The sequence below is a fragment of the Erythrolamprus reginae genome, chromosome 7 (genome assembly GCF_031021105.1).
Source record: "Erythrolamprus reginae isolate rEryReg1 chromosome 7, rEryReg1.hap1, whole genome shotgun sequence".
NCBI lineage: Eukaryota > Metazoa > Chordata > Lepidosauria > Squamata > Dipsadidae > Erythrolamprus > Erythrolamprus reginae.
Genome location: NC_091956.1, coordinates 77,964,011 through 77,982,306, shown reverse-complemented (window position 1 = coordinate 77,982,306; position 18,296 = coordinate 77,964,011). Strand labels below are relative to the sequence as shown.

Genomic DNA, 18,296 nt, shown 5'->3' with positions numbered 1-18,296 from the left:
ATCCTACACGGGAAGAAACCCGAATATACCAAGACCGTCATACCTGTACCCGTGAAAATCTACGAAAACATTCATTCATACATACATACATACATATATATGTTTTCGTAGATTTTCACAGGTACAGGTATGACGGTCTTGGTATATTCGGGTTTCTTCCCGTGTAGGATTCAGAAATTTCTGATGACGTTTTGATGAGGTCCCACTCGTCATATATATATATTGGAGCAGCAGTCCCCAAACTATGGCCCGGGGGCCGGCTGCGGCCCACTGAGGCCATTTATCCGGCCCGCGGATGACTTCCAGCACCATTAACCATCTGTTGCTGGGGGGCGGGGACCACGGTGGTCGGGAGATGGATTGACTGTGGAATATTGGTGTTCTGTCCAGGTCTCTGGTATTTAAGTGTTGTTTAATATTAGGATGTATTAATTTGTAAAATTGGATTAGAATTTTAGAACTATACAATTGCATAGGTAAAATTAATGGAAGATACATATGATAAACAAGGGGTTTATGATATGTACTGTATGATTTTATGAGTTTGCATTATGCATTTAAAATATACTTGGAAATGTAGAAGATTGATGAAAGTTAATAATAGTAAATGCTAAGTGCCTAAAAATTAATTGAGCTTGGAAATATTGAATTAAATTATAGAAAAGTATAATTTATGGAAATATATTAATTGATGCATTATTTTTCTATTGGTTTTTTACTTTTTCATAGTTTTTTTTAATAGTCTGGCCCTCCAACAGTCTGACAGACAGTGAACTGGCCCCCTGTGTAAAAAGTTTGGGGACCCCTGTATTGGAGGGATGAACTTGAAGAATCTCCCATCTAATCGGTCTTTATTATTATCAATATCCTGATTTGTAGTATATAGTAATGGCCTAAATAGTTGGAACTATAGCATCTAAATGCCCTCCTCTCTTTAGCAGGTCATTTGACATCTTGGTTATCGGAGAACTGAGAACAATTAAGCAAATAAAAGAACAATCAGGGGAAATATAATGAGCAATCAGGCTGAACCGTAGGGATATTTTTAAGGCCCATTTATCATTTAGTTTATAGTCTGCTGCACTCACTTGAAATAATATCTGTAGCAGCTATTGCCATAAAGATAAGACTCCCCCCCTCCATTATGTCTGCACAGAGAAGTCTTCTGCTTTACAGGGAAAAAATGCAACTCCATCAGGATTTTGGGAGAATGCCAAATTCAGAATCCAGCTCAGGAATTTTTGCTTTAGATTGTTTGTTTCTGCAAATAAAACTGATCAGATTTGCTTCAGTTTGGACTCTGCTCTTGAGGCAAGCCATGCCGATATTCTTTTCATCTTGAGGATAAGGACAGGATGAGTGGCAATGAAAGCTACCACTTACTTGTTCATTCCTTATTCTTCAGAGCAGAATAAAACAGCCACTTTCCAACAGACCTCATAATTAAGGCAGTGGATCAATTCTTTCCCAAGTGTGAAGTGTGACCTGCATGCTAAATGTAGTCAGAAATCTTTGTTTAAAAAGACCTTTCCTTGAAAAATCTTCGTGGTTAATTAAATATCCTACTCTTGGATAAGGTGTTGATAAAGTGATGACATCGCAATTCCAGATGCATCATACTCATTTCAGTAGTGTTCCTTCCAAGATAAAATGTTGATGGTGATGATCAATGGTGATGATAGCTTTCTCATCTGGAAAAATGATCTATGTTAGAGATCATAGCTAGAGGAGTGCATGTCCTATTGGACCTCTTGGCGGCTTTCTATCTTCCGGGCTTTCTAATGGGTTGGACCTTGGGGACATGGTTTTGGAGGGGGGACACCAAACTTTATTTCAGAATGTGTCCAGAAGGTGGTGCTGGAAGAATATTGTTTGACCACTAGATATCCACCTATGGAATGCTACATGATTCTTTAGAAACATAGAAGATTGACAGCAGAAAAAGACCTCATGGTCCATATAATAATAATAATAATAATAATAATAATAATAATAATAATAATAATAATAATAATAATAATAATTATTATTATTATTATTATTATTATTATTATTATTATTATTTATTAGATTGGTATGTCGCCCCTCTCCGAAGACTCAGGGTGGCTCACAACAATAATAACAACAGTATATAATGTAACAACTCTAATATTAAAAATTATCTAAAACCCATCATTTAAAAATCGTACAACACAAGCATAACAAACATAAACTATATAAGCCCGGGGGAGATTTCTCAATTCCCTCATGCCTGGCAAAATAGGTGGGTCTTGAGCAATTTACGAAAGGCAAGGAGGGTGGGGGCAATTCTGATCTCTGGGGGGAGTTGGTTCCAGAGGGCTGCGGCCGCCACGGAGAAGGCTCTTCCCCTGGGGCCCGCCAGATGACATTGTTTAGTCGACGGGACCTGGAGAAGGCCAACTCTGTGGGTTTCTTATCGGCCGCTGGGATTTGTGCGGCAGAAGATGATCCCGCAGATATTCTGGTCCAATGCCATGTAGGGCTTTATAGGTCATTACCAACACTTTGAATTGTGACTGGAAACTGATCGGCAGCCAATGCAAGCCACGGAGTTGAAGTCCAAATATCTTCAAGTTGCAAAGGTTGGGAAACACTGGCGTATAAGACACAATTTAAGGTCTTCGTATGGATCTTAAAAGCTCTAAGTAGCTTAAGACTTCATTACTTTCTGTCCTGCTTACAGAAACCTGCTGGAACTCTTCTGAAGATGCCTTCTCACCCAGCCTGAACCTTTGCTATTATAGAGCTGTGAGGAAAAAATTCTTGTGGCTCTGAAGTTATGGAATGTGCTACCCATTGAGCTAGTTTGACTCCTAAAACTCAAAGCTTTTAGGAAGAGAGCCTAAAGCACCTCTCCAGCAAGCTTTTCATTGTTAATTGTTTTAATGATTGGATTTCATTTTCGCTGATTTAATGTTGTTTTTATTTATTTAATTATTTAATTATATTTATTTATTATGTCTTTGTTTGTTTACTTACTTACTTATTCGATTTCTATGCAGCCCACTCCCAATGAGAGTATAATATTTATTTACACCTCTAGTTTTTACATTGTTGGTAAGACATCCAGACATGCAGTTTGGTGCAGTAAGTAGTTAAAAAGAATCAGACTAGAAACAGCCAGGGCTGAACCTTTCGCTAGTCACTTTTTTTCAGCCCCTAGGAAGCAGGCAACCGTCAAACCACATCCAAAATCTTGATCTTGATAGGAAAAACCGCAGGCTGTCAAAAGAAATGGGAGTGGGGGAGAGAGAAATAATCTAAAGTATGTACATGAAATAAAACAATGTGATGGTTACCCCTTATTTGCTTCCCACTAAATTTTGGGCTTATTCATGTATTGCCCTGGATGAACAGTAATTCATGCTCCCCTGTGAAGTGTAGCAGGGCTGATTTCATGCTACAGAGCACTGCACACCAAGACAACTAGACACAAGAACAGTTTTCCCCCCAAACGCCATCATTCTGCTAAACAAATAATTCCCTCAACACTGTCAAACCATTTAATAAGTCTGCGCTACTATTACTACTAGTTTTTTCTCATCATTCCTATCACCCATTTCCTCCCACTTACGACTGTATGACAGAGAAACATAGAAACATAGAAGACTGACGGCAGAAAAAGACCTCATGGTCCATCTAGTCTGCCCTTATACTATTTCCTGTATTTTATCTTACAATGGATATATTTTTATCCCAGGCATGTTTAAATTCAGTTACTGTGGATTTACCAACCACGTCTGCTGGAAGTTTGTTCCAAGGATCTACTACTCTTTCAGTAAAATAATATTTTCTCATGTTGCTTTTGATCTTTCCCCCAACTAACTTCAGATTGTGTCCCCTTGTTCTTGTGTTCACTTTCCTATTATGACTGTAACTTGTTGCTTATATCCTTAAGATTTTTTGTTAATATTGTTTCTTCATTGCTTATTTGACCCCTATGACCATCATTAAGTGTTGTACCTCATGATTCTTGACAAATATATATTTTAATTTATGTACACTGAGAGCACATGCACCAAAGACAAATTCCTTGTGTGTCCAACCACACTTGGCCAATAAAGAATTCCGTTCTTATTTATTTATTTTTATTTATTTGTCAAACAAGTGTAATATTATAGTATAAGACAGTGTTTCCCAGCCTTGGCCACTTGAAGCTATCTGGACTTCAACTCCCAGAATTCCCCAGCCAGCGTTTGGATGTCTTACCAACGTTTGCTGGCTGGGGAATTCTGGGAGTTGAAGTCCAAAGATCTTCAAGTTGGCAAGGTTGGGAAACACTGGTATAAGAAACAGACCCTGACAGGGGCAATTGAAACCTCCCTCAAAGGTAAACGCTTCCTTTGTGGGACACCCACCACCAAACGTGACCCAAGGTCCTGCGCATTTATTTGTTTGTTTGTTTGTTTGTTTGTTTGTTTGTTTGTTTGTTTGTTTGTTTGTTTGTTTATTTATTTATTTATTTATTTATTTATTTATTTATTTATTAATTAATTAATTAGTTGGACTTGTATGCCGCCCCTCTCCGGAGACTCGGGGCGGCTCACAACAAGTGAAAACAGTCACAACAATCCAATTAATTAAAATATTTAACGATTTAAGAAAACCCCTTGTAATAGCAAACACACACACAAGCATACCATGTATAATTAACATGCCCAGGGGAGATGTTTAGTTTCCCCATGCCTGACGGCAAAGGTGAGTCTTAAGGAGTTTTCGGAAGGCAGGAAGAGTAGGGGCAGTTCTAATCTCCGGGGGGAGTTGGTTCCAGAGAGCCGGCACCGCCACAGAGAAGGCTCTTCCCCTGGGACCCGCCAACCGGCATTGTTTAGTTGACGGGACCCGGAGAAGGCCCACTCTGTGGGACCTAATCGGTCGCTGGGATTCGTGCGGCAGGAGGCGGTCTCGGAGATATTCTGGTCCGATGCCATGAAGGGCTTTAAAGGTCATAACCAACACTTTGAATTGTGACCGGAAATTGATCGGCAGCCAATGCAGACTGCGGAGTGATGGTGAAACATGGGCATACCTAGGTAAGCCCATGACTGCTCTTGCAGCTGCATTCTGCACGATCTGAAGTTTCCGAACACTTTTCAAAGGTAGCCCCATGTAGAGAGCATTACAGTAGTCGAACCTCGAGGTGATGAGGGCATGAGTGACTGTGAGCAATGACTCCCGGTCCAGATAAGGCCGCAACTGGTGCACCAGGCGAACCTGGGCAAACGCCCCCCTCGCCACAGCTGAGAGATGGTTTTCTAATGTGAGCTGTGGATCGAGGAGGACGCCCAAGTTGCGGACCCTCTCTGAGGGGGTCAATAATTCCCCCCCCCCAGGGTAATGGACGGACAGATGGAATTGTCCTTGGGAGGCAAAACCCACAGCCACTCCGTCTTTTGCTTCCAGGCTTCGTTTGTTTCCAAGAAAGCCGCGCTTTTTCTCTCACACACAAAACACACTCGATGGGAAACCTGGCGCTGGGCTCGGCCAAAGGCTCTCCGCCGCGCTTCTCCCCCGCTACCCCGAAGGGTGACTGCGCCTCAGACCCCCCCCCCCCGGCTGCGGGCTCGCTCTGAGGGGAAGGGAAGCGCCAGGCAGGGACGCGCGCGGGAGGTGGAGGCGGCAGCGGCTGAGGCGGCCCGAAGGGGGGGGGGAGGCTCCCCCTCCTGCCGCTTTGCCTCGTTGCCGACCTCTTCGCCTCCTGAGAGGACTCGGATTAGCTGCAGCCGGGCGCCCCCGGAGGCCCCAGCTGGCGTTGAGTTCCCGGCGCGCTGGGCTGGGTTGGGTTGAGGGCGCCTCCTCAGAAGAGCCGGGAGGAGGTGGTGGGGGGCGGCTGCTTCTCCGGCGCCTCTCGCATCTCCTCCTCCCAACCTGCCGTTGCCGCCGGTGGTCGAGAAACCCGTGGCGGTTCTTTACTTCTTCTCTTTCTTTTTCTTTTTACCACCCGTCTCTGTCTGTCTGTCTGTGTCCCCTTCTCGACATGGATTTGTCTTTGAGGGTTGTCGTTTTATGCTGGCTTTACCTGGAGACTTTGGGGGACTTCGACGGGAGGTAAGTTTGATCGCTTTCCAGGAAGGAAAAAAAAAGGTTGGGGTGGGAAACGAAAGAAAGGGGGGCACTGGCAACCTGTTTTTTTTTCCCGAGCTAAGAGGGGAGAACGAGCGAATTGTCCAATTTGCTAAAGGAAGGAATCCGCAGTGTTTCCCAACCTTGGCAACTTGAAGATATTTGGACTTCAGCTCCCAGAATTCCCCAGCCAGCGAATGCTGGCTGGGGAATTCTGGGAGTTGAAGTCCAAATATCTTCAAGTTGCCAAGGTTGGGAAACACTGCATTACACGGCCGTCTTCTGCTTTCTTCCCCACTAACCTCTCAGGGTGGCTCAGACTGGGCAAGGAAACCTGTTGGAGGTGAAATCGGACTGCGCTCCGTTTTCTTTGCACGGGATCCAGAACATGCTTCCGTTCAGAATCTAAGCACTATTGCACGGAATGCAAACTCTGAAAGTTTTCACATTTATTTATTTATTTAGTCAGTCAGTCAGTCAGTCAGTCAAGTACATAGTAGTATAGTATCCCCTGTCCTATTGCTCTCCTATATCTCCTATACCTTTCTTCTATTCCTATATCTCTTCTTCTATTCTTTCATTGATATGTTCTATTACTATACCTTCTTTTCTATTATTTCTTAGATATATTTTACTATGAGTATCTCCTCTATAACCTTCATCGTGTATTTTACTATGTGTATATAGATATATACCCACTAAAACCCTCATTGTGTATTGGACTAAATAAATAAATAAAATAAAAATAAAATAAAATCTAACAATGAAGGTCTTGCCATATTCGGGTTTCTTGCCCTATAACTTACACGGGGAGAAAGGCGAATATGCCAAGACCTTCATACCTGTACCCGTGAAAATCTACGAAAACAAAGATATAACAATGTTTACACATATGATGCTAGTAAGAGAAACATTAGGACGGGAGGGTAGGAACGCCCCTTACTGACCTCTTAGGACTCGGGTGGGGTCAACAGCGTATAGTCTAAAGGTAAGGTTATGGGGGTTAGGAGATGAGTCTACGGAGAGGGGCGGCATACAAATTTAATTAATAATAATAATAATAATAATAATAATAATAATAATAATAATAATAATGATACTACAGAGTCAGGTAGTGAGTTCTTACTCTAGGAAGCAGAGCTGGGAGTTATCGGTGGCAGAGGCACCTGTCATAAGAAGTCTGCAAGACCCTAGCAATAATCCTAAACCGATAAATGAAACAGTGGGTTTTATTTTTGTACTCTTTTTTAAAAAATCAAGCATAGCCTTTAGGTGCAGGAAGCCGTTCATATGCCTAAAAGACCTGTGACATAACAATTGGCACATGCTATTCCATATAATAGCCCATTTGATCAAATGTAAGACTTAATAATACACCTCTTTAAAGTTCCCGGAAGACTCTAGTTTATTATTTAGCATTTTTGGTTTGGTTTTTCCACTATCCCCCTCTGGAAATCATAAACCTTGAATTGCTACAAGGATTCCAGCAGTCCTTTGAAGTTGGTCAGTTTCAAATTCCTAACACAAGGGAAAAGCCACTTTGTGAATGGGAGACTAATTTAGCTCCAGGTTTTCTGGTTTGGTCACTAAACTTACTGCGGTGCACTGAACTGATTCTCTCTGAAGGCTTACAGCTGGTATCTTGGCATTTATTTGAAAGTAATTTCATCCCTTCCAATGGAATTTACCTCTAATTAAATGTGAACAGTCCTAATCTGAACTGATTATTTTTTGACACAAGTAACTGCGGTAGTCCTAAACAGATCACTGGACAGTTGAATTATTTTAAATGTTTAAAGTGACTGATAGAAACTCTGCTAATAGGTCAGACCCACCTGAAGATGTCAGGGCTTAAGTCTACAATCTTCTGTATATAACCCATTAAGCTTACATCTTTTACTTTAAACATCCTTGCTAGTAATGAAAACCAACAGTACTGTAGTAGATTTTTGATGAGGCTGAGCGTTTTACACATTGGTGTGGATGGAAAGAATCTGATCTGCATTTGAATGTGGCAGGAAGAATACTAGCAAGAAAAATTGTTCAATTTTAATTGGTAGGCTGCTGAGAGCTGTGTTACTACATCTGTAGAGATGGTAAACATATGATTATACTCCATGGATATTAATCATATTCTGTTGCTCGTACTTTGTGAAAATAACATGCTCACAAAAGATAAACATGGAAGAGATTTAAAACAAAATAATTGCTGAAGTGATGATTTCCCCTCTTGTTCATATATAATTATATGGATTGCCGTACCAAGTAACCTGGGAACTCTTATGCTTAGCATCTGTGTGGCTTCGGTGTTTGGAAGTGACATGAGATAAGAATGGCTATCTCCTGTCAGATAAATAAAGCAGTTGGCATTCATAATCTTTTAAAACTTCTAATTTCTTTTTATACCGACTAAACAATGTTGGCTGGCGGGACCCAGGGGAAGAGCCTTCTCTGTGTTGGCCCCGACCCTCTGGAACCAGCTCCCTTGGAGATTAGGATTGCCTCCACCCTCCTTGCCTTTTGTAAACTTCTTAAAACCCACTTCTGCAGTCAGGCTTGGGGGAACTGAGATATCTATCCTTGCCTATGTAGTTTTATATATGGTATGTTTGTGTGTATGCTTTTTAAATACAGTGGAACCCCGACATAAGAGCTGCTCTACTTAAGAGCAACTCGAGATAAGAGCTGGGAGGGGAGAGATATTTTTGTTCTACTTACAAGCCCAAATTCGAGATACAAGCGCCAAGGAGCTGTCTCCTGAAGCCAAACGCTAACTTCCGCGTTCGGCTTCAGGAGACAGCTGCGAAGCGGCGCGCGTGTTTTAAAAGGTTGCAGCCGGCCTGGGGGGCTCGGGGGGGTGCTTGCAGCTTTCTTTCTTGCTCTTTTTCTTTCTCTCTTTTACCTTCCCTTCCTCTATTTCTTCTTTTCTTTCTCCTTCCCACCTTCTTCCCTCCCTCCCTCCCTTCACTCATTCCTCTCTTACTCTCCCCTTTCATAAGTTTCCTTGCTTCCTTCCTCTGTTCCTGTCCCTTCCCCCTTTCTTTCTTTCTTTCTTGCTTTCTTTCTTGCTCTTTTTCTTTCTCTCTTTTACCTTCCCTTCCTCTATTTCTTCTTTTCTTTCTCCTTCCCACCTTCTTCCCTCCCTCCCTCCCTTCACTCATTCCTCTCTTACTCTCCCCTTTCATAAGTTTCCTTGCTTCCTTCCTCTGTTCCTGTCCCTTCCCTCTTTCCTTCCTTCCTTCCCACCCTCCGTCCATTCATTCACCCATTCCTCTCTTGATCGCTTAAAGCCGGTCCCTGGTGCAAAAAGGGTTGGGGACCTCTGTCCTACAGGATTGGGTGGCAGAGAAGTTGAACATATGTAAATTTAAAAGTTTAAGAAAGTTTACAAGTTAAGTGAAAGAAACTTCATTATTCATTTATATGTACATGTACATTTCTTCATTAAAAACATGTCTTTCTGCATAATTTAGACTAACTTTGTGAGTTTTTTGAGGGCTGGAACCAATTAAAATTATTTACATTAATTCCTATGGGGAAAAGTCGTTCGAGATAAGAGCTGCTCGACTTAAGAGCCCAGGTCCGGAACGAATTAAACTCGTATCTCGAGGTACCACTGTAATGGGTTTTTAGACTTTTAATATTAGAATTGTTATTTGAGACTTTTAATATTAGATTTGTTACTGTATATTGTTTTATTACTGCTGTGAGCCGCCCCGAGTCTGCAGAGAGGGGCGGCATACAAATCTAATAAATAATAATAATAATAATAATAATAATGATAGTAATAGTAATAATAATAATAATAATAATAATAATAATAATAATAATGTTTTTCAGGAATGCTTGGATATCTCTAAACACATATGCAAAATAAACATTAATCAGACAAGCTGTAACATTAAGGGCACAATTATATTCCACCATTCAATGCAAATATTTCAGTTGTGTAAAGATGCATGATGGGCAAGCCTTGACAGGTTTAGGCAGTCCAAGTTTCTTTTGAAATACATTGCTTAGTTGCCACAACCCTTCTGTAACTGATAGACCTATTAGATATATTATCTTTGTGCAATTGTTGAATAGATCATAACTACAGTACTTTGACCCCATTTATGAAGTCATTTTTATTGGAACACCGAATAATAGATGCAGAGCTGCTTTTTAACTAGGTATCGCAATGCAAACAGTCAGGAGGGACAAAACTAAATGGGATCCTGTACATGAGAAGTGTTTATCTCTCCCTGTGATTTGAGGCCATGAAAAGAATGCACACCTGCTCTGTTTATTGACTGGAACTGATATAAGTCTACAGGGTTAGTTGGTTTTTTATCATTCATGGAGACATTTAGGAATGGTGAAGAAAAACAGACCTTATGGCTATCAGTAGGCAAAAAAAGCAAACCCTTCTTTAATATTATACAAAACTCTCTGGGTATGGAGTATGTTCCAGTCTCCAAAGACCCAGAAATTAAATGAAGCCCAGACCCACAACACAAAATATTCTGATTATACTAGTAGACTTGGAAACACAACTGCAGACCCTACTAGACTCATGCAATCCATCATCACGCTCACCCTACAAAATCAACTTCCATTTTGAGTTGAAGCTATGAATTGTTGACTTTCATGTCCTACGGGGCTTTAAATCACCCACATTGCATGCTCTAGCACAGTGTCAAACGCGATTTCATTGAGGGCTTGTGTTTGACCTTTGGGGAGGGCGGGGTGGAGAGGCCAGAGTGGGCGTGGCCAGCTCAACCTCACTAGAGTGAAAGTACATGTATGCACATTCCATTTGCATGAGTAGCAGGCAAGAGCACAGTAGAAAAGTTTGAAAGAAGAAGCAATTTTCCCCATAGGAATCAATGTAAAAGCAAATGATGTGTGTGATTGGGGAAACCACAGGGAGGGTGGAGGCCCTGTTTCCTCCCAGGAGGTTCCTAGAGAGGCCCCATGGAGGCTTCTCCCTGTCTTTTCCGACCCTGTTTCCTCCCAGGAGATTCCTAGAGAGACCCCACCGAGGCTTCTCCCCGCCTTTTCCGGCCTGTTTCCTCCCAAGATATTGCTAGAGAGGCCCCAGGGAGGCTTCTCCCCGTCTTTTCCGGCCCTGTTTCCTCACAGGAGATTCCTAGAGAGCCCACCGAGGTTTCTCTCTGCCTTTTCCGGCCCTGTTTCCTCCCAGGAGATTCCTAGAGAGACCCCACCGAGGCTTCTCCCCGCCTTTTCTGGCCCTGTTTCCTCCAAGGAGATTCCTAGAGAGGCCCCAGGGAGGCTTCTCCCCACCTTTTCCAGCCCTGTTTCCTCGTGATGTGTTGTGATTTCCCCTCCCTCAGCTAAACTGGGGGTGGGCATGACCAATGCATGACGCCTCTGGCCTGGGGGCCACAAATTTGATGCTCCTGGTCTAAGCTATCCTATTTAAAGATGAATCTAGTCTATTTTGGAAATCTCCCATCCTGTACACATACACAATCCTTTACAGGTAGTCCTCAACTTACAACAGTTTGTTTAATGATCGTTTGAAGTTACAGCATCACTGAAAAAAGTGACTTATCATAATTTTTCACACTTACAACCGTTGTAGCATCTCTATGATCACCTGATCAAAATCCAAACGCTTTGGCAACTGGCTCACATTTATGACGGTTGCAGTGTCCCCGGGTCATGTGATCCATTTTGTGATTTTCTGATTAGCAAAGACAATAGGGAAGCCAGATTTACTTAACAACAATTTAGCAACTGCAGTGATTCATTTTACGAATGTGGAAAGAGGTCATAAATTGGGGCAAAATTCACTTAACAACTGTCTGAGTGTTGTGGTTCCGTCTGAGGCCCCTCAGGGAACGGCTGATCTTCTGTCGGTTTCCAGCTCAGAGGGAGAGGATGAGGAACAGGAGGTGCAGGCAGACGAGGAGGAGGAATCCCAGGCTGAAGAAGAGGGAGGACAGCCAGAGTCCCCCCAGAGGGAGCTCTCCCCAGCAAGCAGCCTGGATTCCTTAGAGGAAAATGCACAAGCCATAATTGATCTGCAACAGAGAAGAGCTACACAGCAAAGGGACCAATTGGCTAGGTACTTTCAGCATTAAAGAGGCAACAGCTGGGTTTGGGTGTGGTGCTCTTTGGAAAGGCTAAAAGGCAGACCCACCCTTCCTGGCTTGTGGAGTTTTATCTTTGAGAGTCTTGGGACCTGGCTGTGAACTTTGGCGTCTTGGAATCCTGGTTTGTGCCTTTGACTACTGAAACCTTGGGGTGGGTGTGCCAGCAAGAAGCTTGCTGTATTGTCTGGACATCAGGACTCTGCTGTAAAGTATTATAGCCTGTCTGTTGGGAAGAACAGGTTTTCCTCTGTGTTTATTTTTTCCAGCTATAAAGTACTTTTGCTTTTACCAGAGTGTCTGGCTGTTTTTTCCAGTTGGTGTTGAGGTCTGGGGGAACCCAGACAGAACACTGAGCAACATAAATTTTGAGCTCAAATGGTTGTAATAGACTTAGTCATCTTACATTTTTAGCAATTTTGCTGATGCAGTTTTGCTTGCGTCTTTTACTAAAAAAGGCGAACTTTTTTCTATTCAAATGAATGTTCACTTTTCACTATACCCTTCATTATCTAGATCCCTTATGTCTCTCTACGGCTTAGTCTGATATCTCTGATTTTGCTTTGAGTGCTGTGCTTTTATAATCTGATTAAAAGTTTAATGAGCGCTTGCTGTACATTTTTCTTCCCAAATCTTTTTCTGCCAAGCACACTGAAGTTTCTTTTAAAAAGAAGCCTTTGGCTACCAGGGATAGTTTCCAACACTGGAACTGCTATCATGTCTGAAGGCACAACACCTTTTATTGAGATTCAGATTGATCACAGCAATCCGATACATTTGCAAACTTCTCATAAACCTTATATATCATCAGATGAAGGGAACACAATTTTTCTCCCATTCTATATGTATCTCTTATATAACTAGCTTGCAAAACAAGTGGTCTGATCTTGTGCCACTTAATTAAAAAAATAAATAAAGAGAACATTCAAATAACACATCCTAGATCTGAATGGATGAAATATTCTCATTGAATACTTTGTTTTGTACAAGTTGAATGTGCACAACTGCACGTGAAATTGATTGTCAATCAGGGTTGCTTCCTAGAAACATAGAAGACTGACGGCAGAAAAAGACCTCATGGTCCATCTAGTCTGCCCTTATACTATTTCCTGTATTTTATCTTACAATGGATATATGTTTATCCCAGGCATGTTTAAATTCAGTTACTGTGGATTTACCAACCACGTCTGCTGGAAGTTTGTTCCAAGGATCTACTACTCTTTCAGTAAAATATTATTTTCTCACGTTGCTTTTGATCTTTCCCCCAACTAACTTGTGTCCCCTTGTTCTTGTGTTCACTTTCCTATTAAAAACACTTCCCTCCTGAACCTTATTTAACCCTTTAACATATTTAAATGTTTCGATCATGTCCCCCCTTTTCCTTCTGTCCTCCAGACTATACAGATTGAGTTCATTAAGTCTTTCCTGATACGTTTTATGCTTTAAGACCTTCCACCATTCTTGTAGCCCGTCTTTGGACCTGTTCAATTTTGTCAATATCTTTTTGTAGGTGAGGTCTCCAGAACTGAACACAGTATTCCAAATGGGGTCTCACCAGCGCTCTATATAAGGGGATCACAATCTCCCTCTTCCTGCTTGTTATACCTCTATGCAGCCAAGCATCCTACTTGCTTTTCCTACTGCCCGACCACACTGCTCACCCATTTTGAGACTGTCAGAAATCCTAAATCCTTCTCTTCTGAAGTTTTTGAAGTTTCCTAAGTGGACAGTTTGATTTCATAGAAGTTTGACTTACTTGGAGTTATATTGTGTTGTTTAAGTGTCCCCTTTATTTTTTTTGAGCAGTGTATTTATTAACCCTAAAGACCATATCCATTCGACTCCTGAAACATCTTCTTTCTAGCACAGGGGTCCTCAAACCTGGCAACTTTAAGGACCTTATGGATTTCAACTCCCAGAATTCTCCAGCCAGCTCTGGAATTCTGGGAGTCGAAGTCCACAAGTCTTAAAGGTGCCAAGTCTGAAGATCTGTGTTCTAGCATCTTCCTGTCCCTATGTGAGTGACTTGGAGGAAGATGGAGGATGCCGTCCCTAACTGACCTTGTGCATAACTGCACAATATAACTGTCGCTTGGCGGGACCCGGGGGAAGAGCCTTCTCTGTGGTGGCCCTGGCCCTCTGGAACCAACTCCCCCCAAAGATTAGAATTGCCCGCACCCTCCTTGCCTTTCGTAAGCTGCTTAAAACCCACCTCTGCCGTCAGGCATGGGGAAATTGAGATCCTCTTCCCCCTAGGCCTTTACAATTCTATGCAGGGTATGTATGTATGTATGTTTGGTTTTTTATATTAATGGGTTTTTAATTGTTTCTAACATCAGACTACTATTATACACTGCTTTATTGTTGCTGTTAGCCGCCCCGAGTCTCCGGAGAGGGGCGGCATACAAATCTAATAAATAGATAGATAGATAGATAGATAGATAGATAGATAGATAGATAGATAGATAGATAGATAGATAAATTAAATAAATAAATAAATAAATAAATAAAAATAATAATAAATAAAATAAATTTTTAAAAAATAAAAAAATAGATAGATAGATAGATAGATAAATTAAATAAATAAATAAATAAATAAATAAATAAAATAATAATAAATAAAATAAATTTTTAAAAAATAAAAAAAATAGATAGATAGATAGATAGATAAATTAAATAAATAAATAAATAAATAAATAAAAATAATAATAAATAAAATAAATTTAAAAAAAATAAAAAAGATAGATAGATAGATAGATAAATTAAATAAATAAATAAATAAATAAAAATAATAATAAAAAAAATAAATTTAAAAAAAATAGATAGATAGATAGATAGATAAATTAAATAAATAAATAAATAAAAATAATAATAATAATAATAAATAAAATAAATAAAAAAAAATAAAAAAAAATAGATAGATAGATAGATAGATAGATAGATAGATAGATAGATAGATAGATAGATAGATAGATAGATAGATAAATAACAGCATCCATGTATGTGGGCTCAAACAAATGACTCTATGGGGCCCTCTGGCAACTTCTGTTTTCTTCCAAGTGGGAAAAAAATTGCTTCACAATGATTAGTAATACATTCTTCTTCTTTGTTGCTTTGGACATTTCATTCTATTTAAAAACAACTTATCTTCTTTTCTATGACTCTCTGGCTTTTTCTGGCTTCTTGGAATCACATGTATGAAAGTCAACATTTCTTTTTGCTACCTTTGTCAGCTTGCCAAATCTCTTACCAGAAACTGTCTGCACTGTTTGTCTCTTTCCAAGGGGCCTTGAGACACAATTTCTGTTGGCTTTTATTATAGAGTGACCTTGTGTCAAGGATCTGGATGCCATTCTAGTGGTATTTTATTTTTCCTCCACAATAGCCCTTTTCATTTCCTGTTAGGGTCTTTCCTCTGCTCGGGAAAGAGATTATCGGCTCATTCAGCAGATTTTCCAGAACCACATGTTATGGATTCATTTCATTTCTGATAAAATCCCACAGTCCATGGCATCATTTCGTTTCATCTGTTGGATGTACAGTTCCAACTATCTTCAGCCTATCACCTATATTTAGATGATGAAATAGAATTCTTCTATTGCTGTCTTAACATAGAAACATAGAAGACTGACGGCAGAAAAAGACCTCATGGTCCATCTAGTCTGCCCTTATACTATTCCCTGTATTTTATCTTACAATGGATATATGTTTATCTCAGGCATGTTTAAATTCAGTTACTGTGGATTTACCCACCACGTCTGTTGGAAGTTTGTTCCAAGGATCTACTACTCTTTCAGTAAAATAATATATTCTCACGTTGCTTTTGATCTTTCCCCCAATTAACTTCAGATTGTGTCCCCTTGTTCTTGTGTTCACTTTCCTATTAAAAACACTTCCCTCCTGAACCTTATTTAACCCTTTAACATATTTAAATGTTTCGATCATGTCCCCCCTTTTCCTTCTGTCCTCCAGACTATACAGATTGAGTTCATGAAGTCTTTCCTGATACGTTTTATGCCTAAGACCTTCCACCATTCTTGTAGCCCGTCTTTGGACCCGTTCAATTTTGTCAATATCTTTTTTGTAGGTGAGGTCTCCAGAACTGAACACAGTATTCCAAATGTGGTCTCACCAGCGCTCTATATAAGGGGATCACAATTTCCCTCTTCCTGCTTGTTATAAATAAACAGGTCCTTAACCACCAGCAAGATCATTGGGCTGATATTTTAGCTGGGACTGGTTCTCATTTAATATGTCAGTTTATGTCTCTATACTAGTGTTGCAATTTTAGATCATACAGAGTTGTTATCTATGACTGTTGCTTGTCCCCATTCCCTGAGAGCTTCTATTTTCTCCAAAGTAGCAGACAGATCAAGGACCAGTTGTAGCAAGTTAAGACCACTAACAAATGTTCTGCTAACTGACATAAGAGGGGCTCTGTATTGCTGAAGTCTCTCCATTGCCTGGTAAGAAATCTTACCAGAGGATTCATATCATACCCTTTCCTGTACATACATATATCAATCCTGCATCCTTTTATCAGCAGCTTCAAACTGCACTGAACATACATCTGTTTGCAACCATTTGAGCTTGGAACCTCAGCCTTATGCATCACTGTTCTATTCTAACCTAATCCTAAGCAGCTTCTTCTCTGGTAAATTTTGAACTGCTAACAAGAGCTTACAAAACATTTGTCAGACCAATCCTAGAATACAGCTCGCCTGTACGGAACCCACATTGCATATCTGACATCAACGAGGCTTCGGAGAGGGGCGGCATACAAATCTAATTAATAATAATAATAATTATTATTATTATTATTATTATTATTATTGTTGTTGTTGTTGTTGTTGTTGTTGTTGTTATTATTATTATCAACACAATTGAGAGAGTCCAGAAATATTTCACAAGAAGAGTCCTTCACTTCTCACAACAAAATACCTTACTCCGCCAGACTTGAAATTCTTGGTTTAGACAACTTACAACTCCGTCGTCTACGTTCCGACTTAATTATAGTTCATAAAATCATATACCAAAATGTCCTACCTGTTAACGACTACTTCACTTTCAACCGCAACAACACACGAGCACGAAATCGATTTAAATTAAATGTCAGCCGCTCCAAACTTGACTGCAAAAAATACGACTTCAGCAACAGAGTAATCAACGACTGGAATGCACTACCTGATTCTGTGGTTTCTACTCCTAACCCCAAAACCTTTAACCTTAGACTATCTACAACTGACCTCTCTCCCCCTTTCTAAGAGGTCTGTATGGGGCGTGCATAAGCACAGTCTTTTAATTTTTTTATTTGTTTGTTTGTTTATTTATTTATTTTATTTGTATGCCGCCCCTCTCTGTAGACTCAGGGCAATGGTAGAAAACAATGTAAAATACAAATCTAATGTTTAAAAAACTAAAAACCCATAATTTAAAAACATACACACAAGATACCATGCATAAACTATATAGGCCTGGGGAAGATGTCTCAATTCCCCCTTGCCTGATGGCAAAGATGGGTCATAAGAAGTTTACGAAAGGCAAGGAGGGTGGGGGCAATTCTAATCTCTGGGGGGGGCTGGTTCCAGAGGGCCGGGGCCGCCACAGAGAAGGCTCTTCCCCTGGGTCCCGCCAGATGACATTGTTTAGTTGACGGGACACGGAGAAGGCCAACTCTGTGGGACCTAACTGGTCACTGGGATTTGTGCGGCAGAAGGCGGTCCCGGAGATATTCTGGCCCAATGCCATGAAGGGCTTTATAGGTAATAACCAACACTTCGAATTGTGACCGTAAACTGATCGGCAACCAATGCAGACTGCGGAGTGTTGGTGTGACATGGGCATATTTAGGGAAGCCCATGATTGCTCTCGCAGCTGCATTCTGCACGATCTGAAGTTTCCGAACACTCTTCAAAGGTAGCCCCATGTAGAGAGCATTAGAGTAGTTGAACCTCGAGGTGATGAGGGCATGAGTGACTGTGAGCAGTGACTCCCCGTCCAGATAGGGCCGCAACTGGTGCACCAGGCGAACCTGGGCAAACGCCCCCCTCGCCACAGACGAAAGATGGTTCTCTAATGTCAGCTGTGGATCGAGGAGGACGCCCAAGTTGCAGA

General features: G+C 40.8%; 1 protein-coding gene across 8 annotated transcripts in view; it reads left to right on the top strand.

Annotated features, from left to right (window-relative positions):
* Window positions 1-5,593: 5,593 nt before the first annotated feature.
* Window positions 5,594-18,296, top strand: part of NPNT (nephronectin) — a 79,293-nt gene continuing 66,590 nt past the window's right edge. For all 8 annotated transcript variants that reach the window (XR_011559640.1, XR_011559639.1, XM_070757908.1 and 5 more), the window contains exon 1: window positions 5,594-6,069. Coding sequence is in view for 6 of the 8 variants with exons in the window: in XM_070757908.1 (XP_070614009.1) it covers window positions 5,999-6,069 (71 nt within the window). In the remaining 2 variants the exon portion in view is untranslated. The remainder of the gene's footprint in view (window positions 6,070-18,296) is intronic.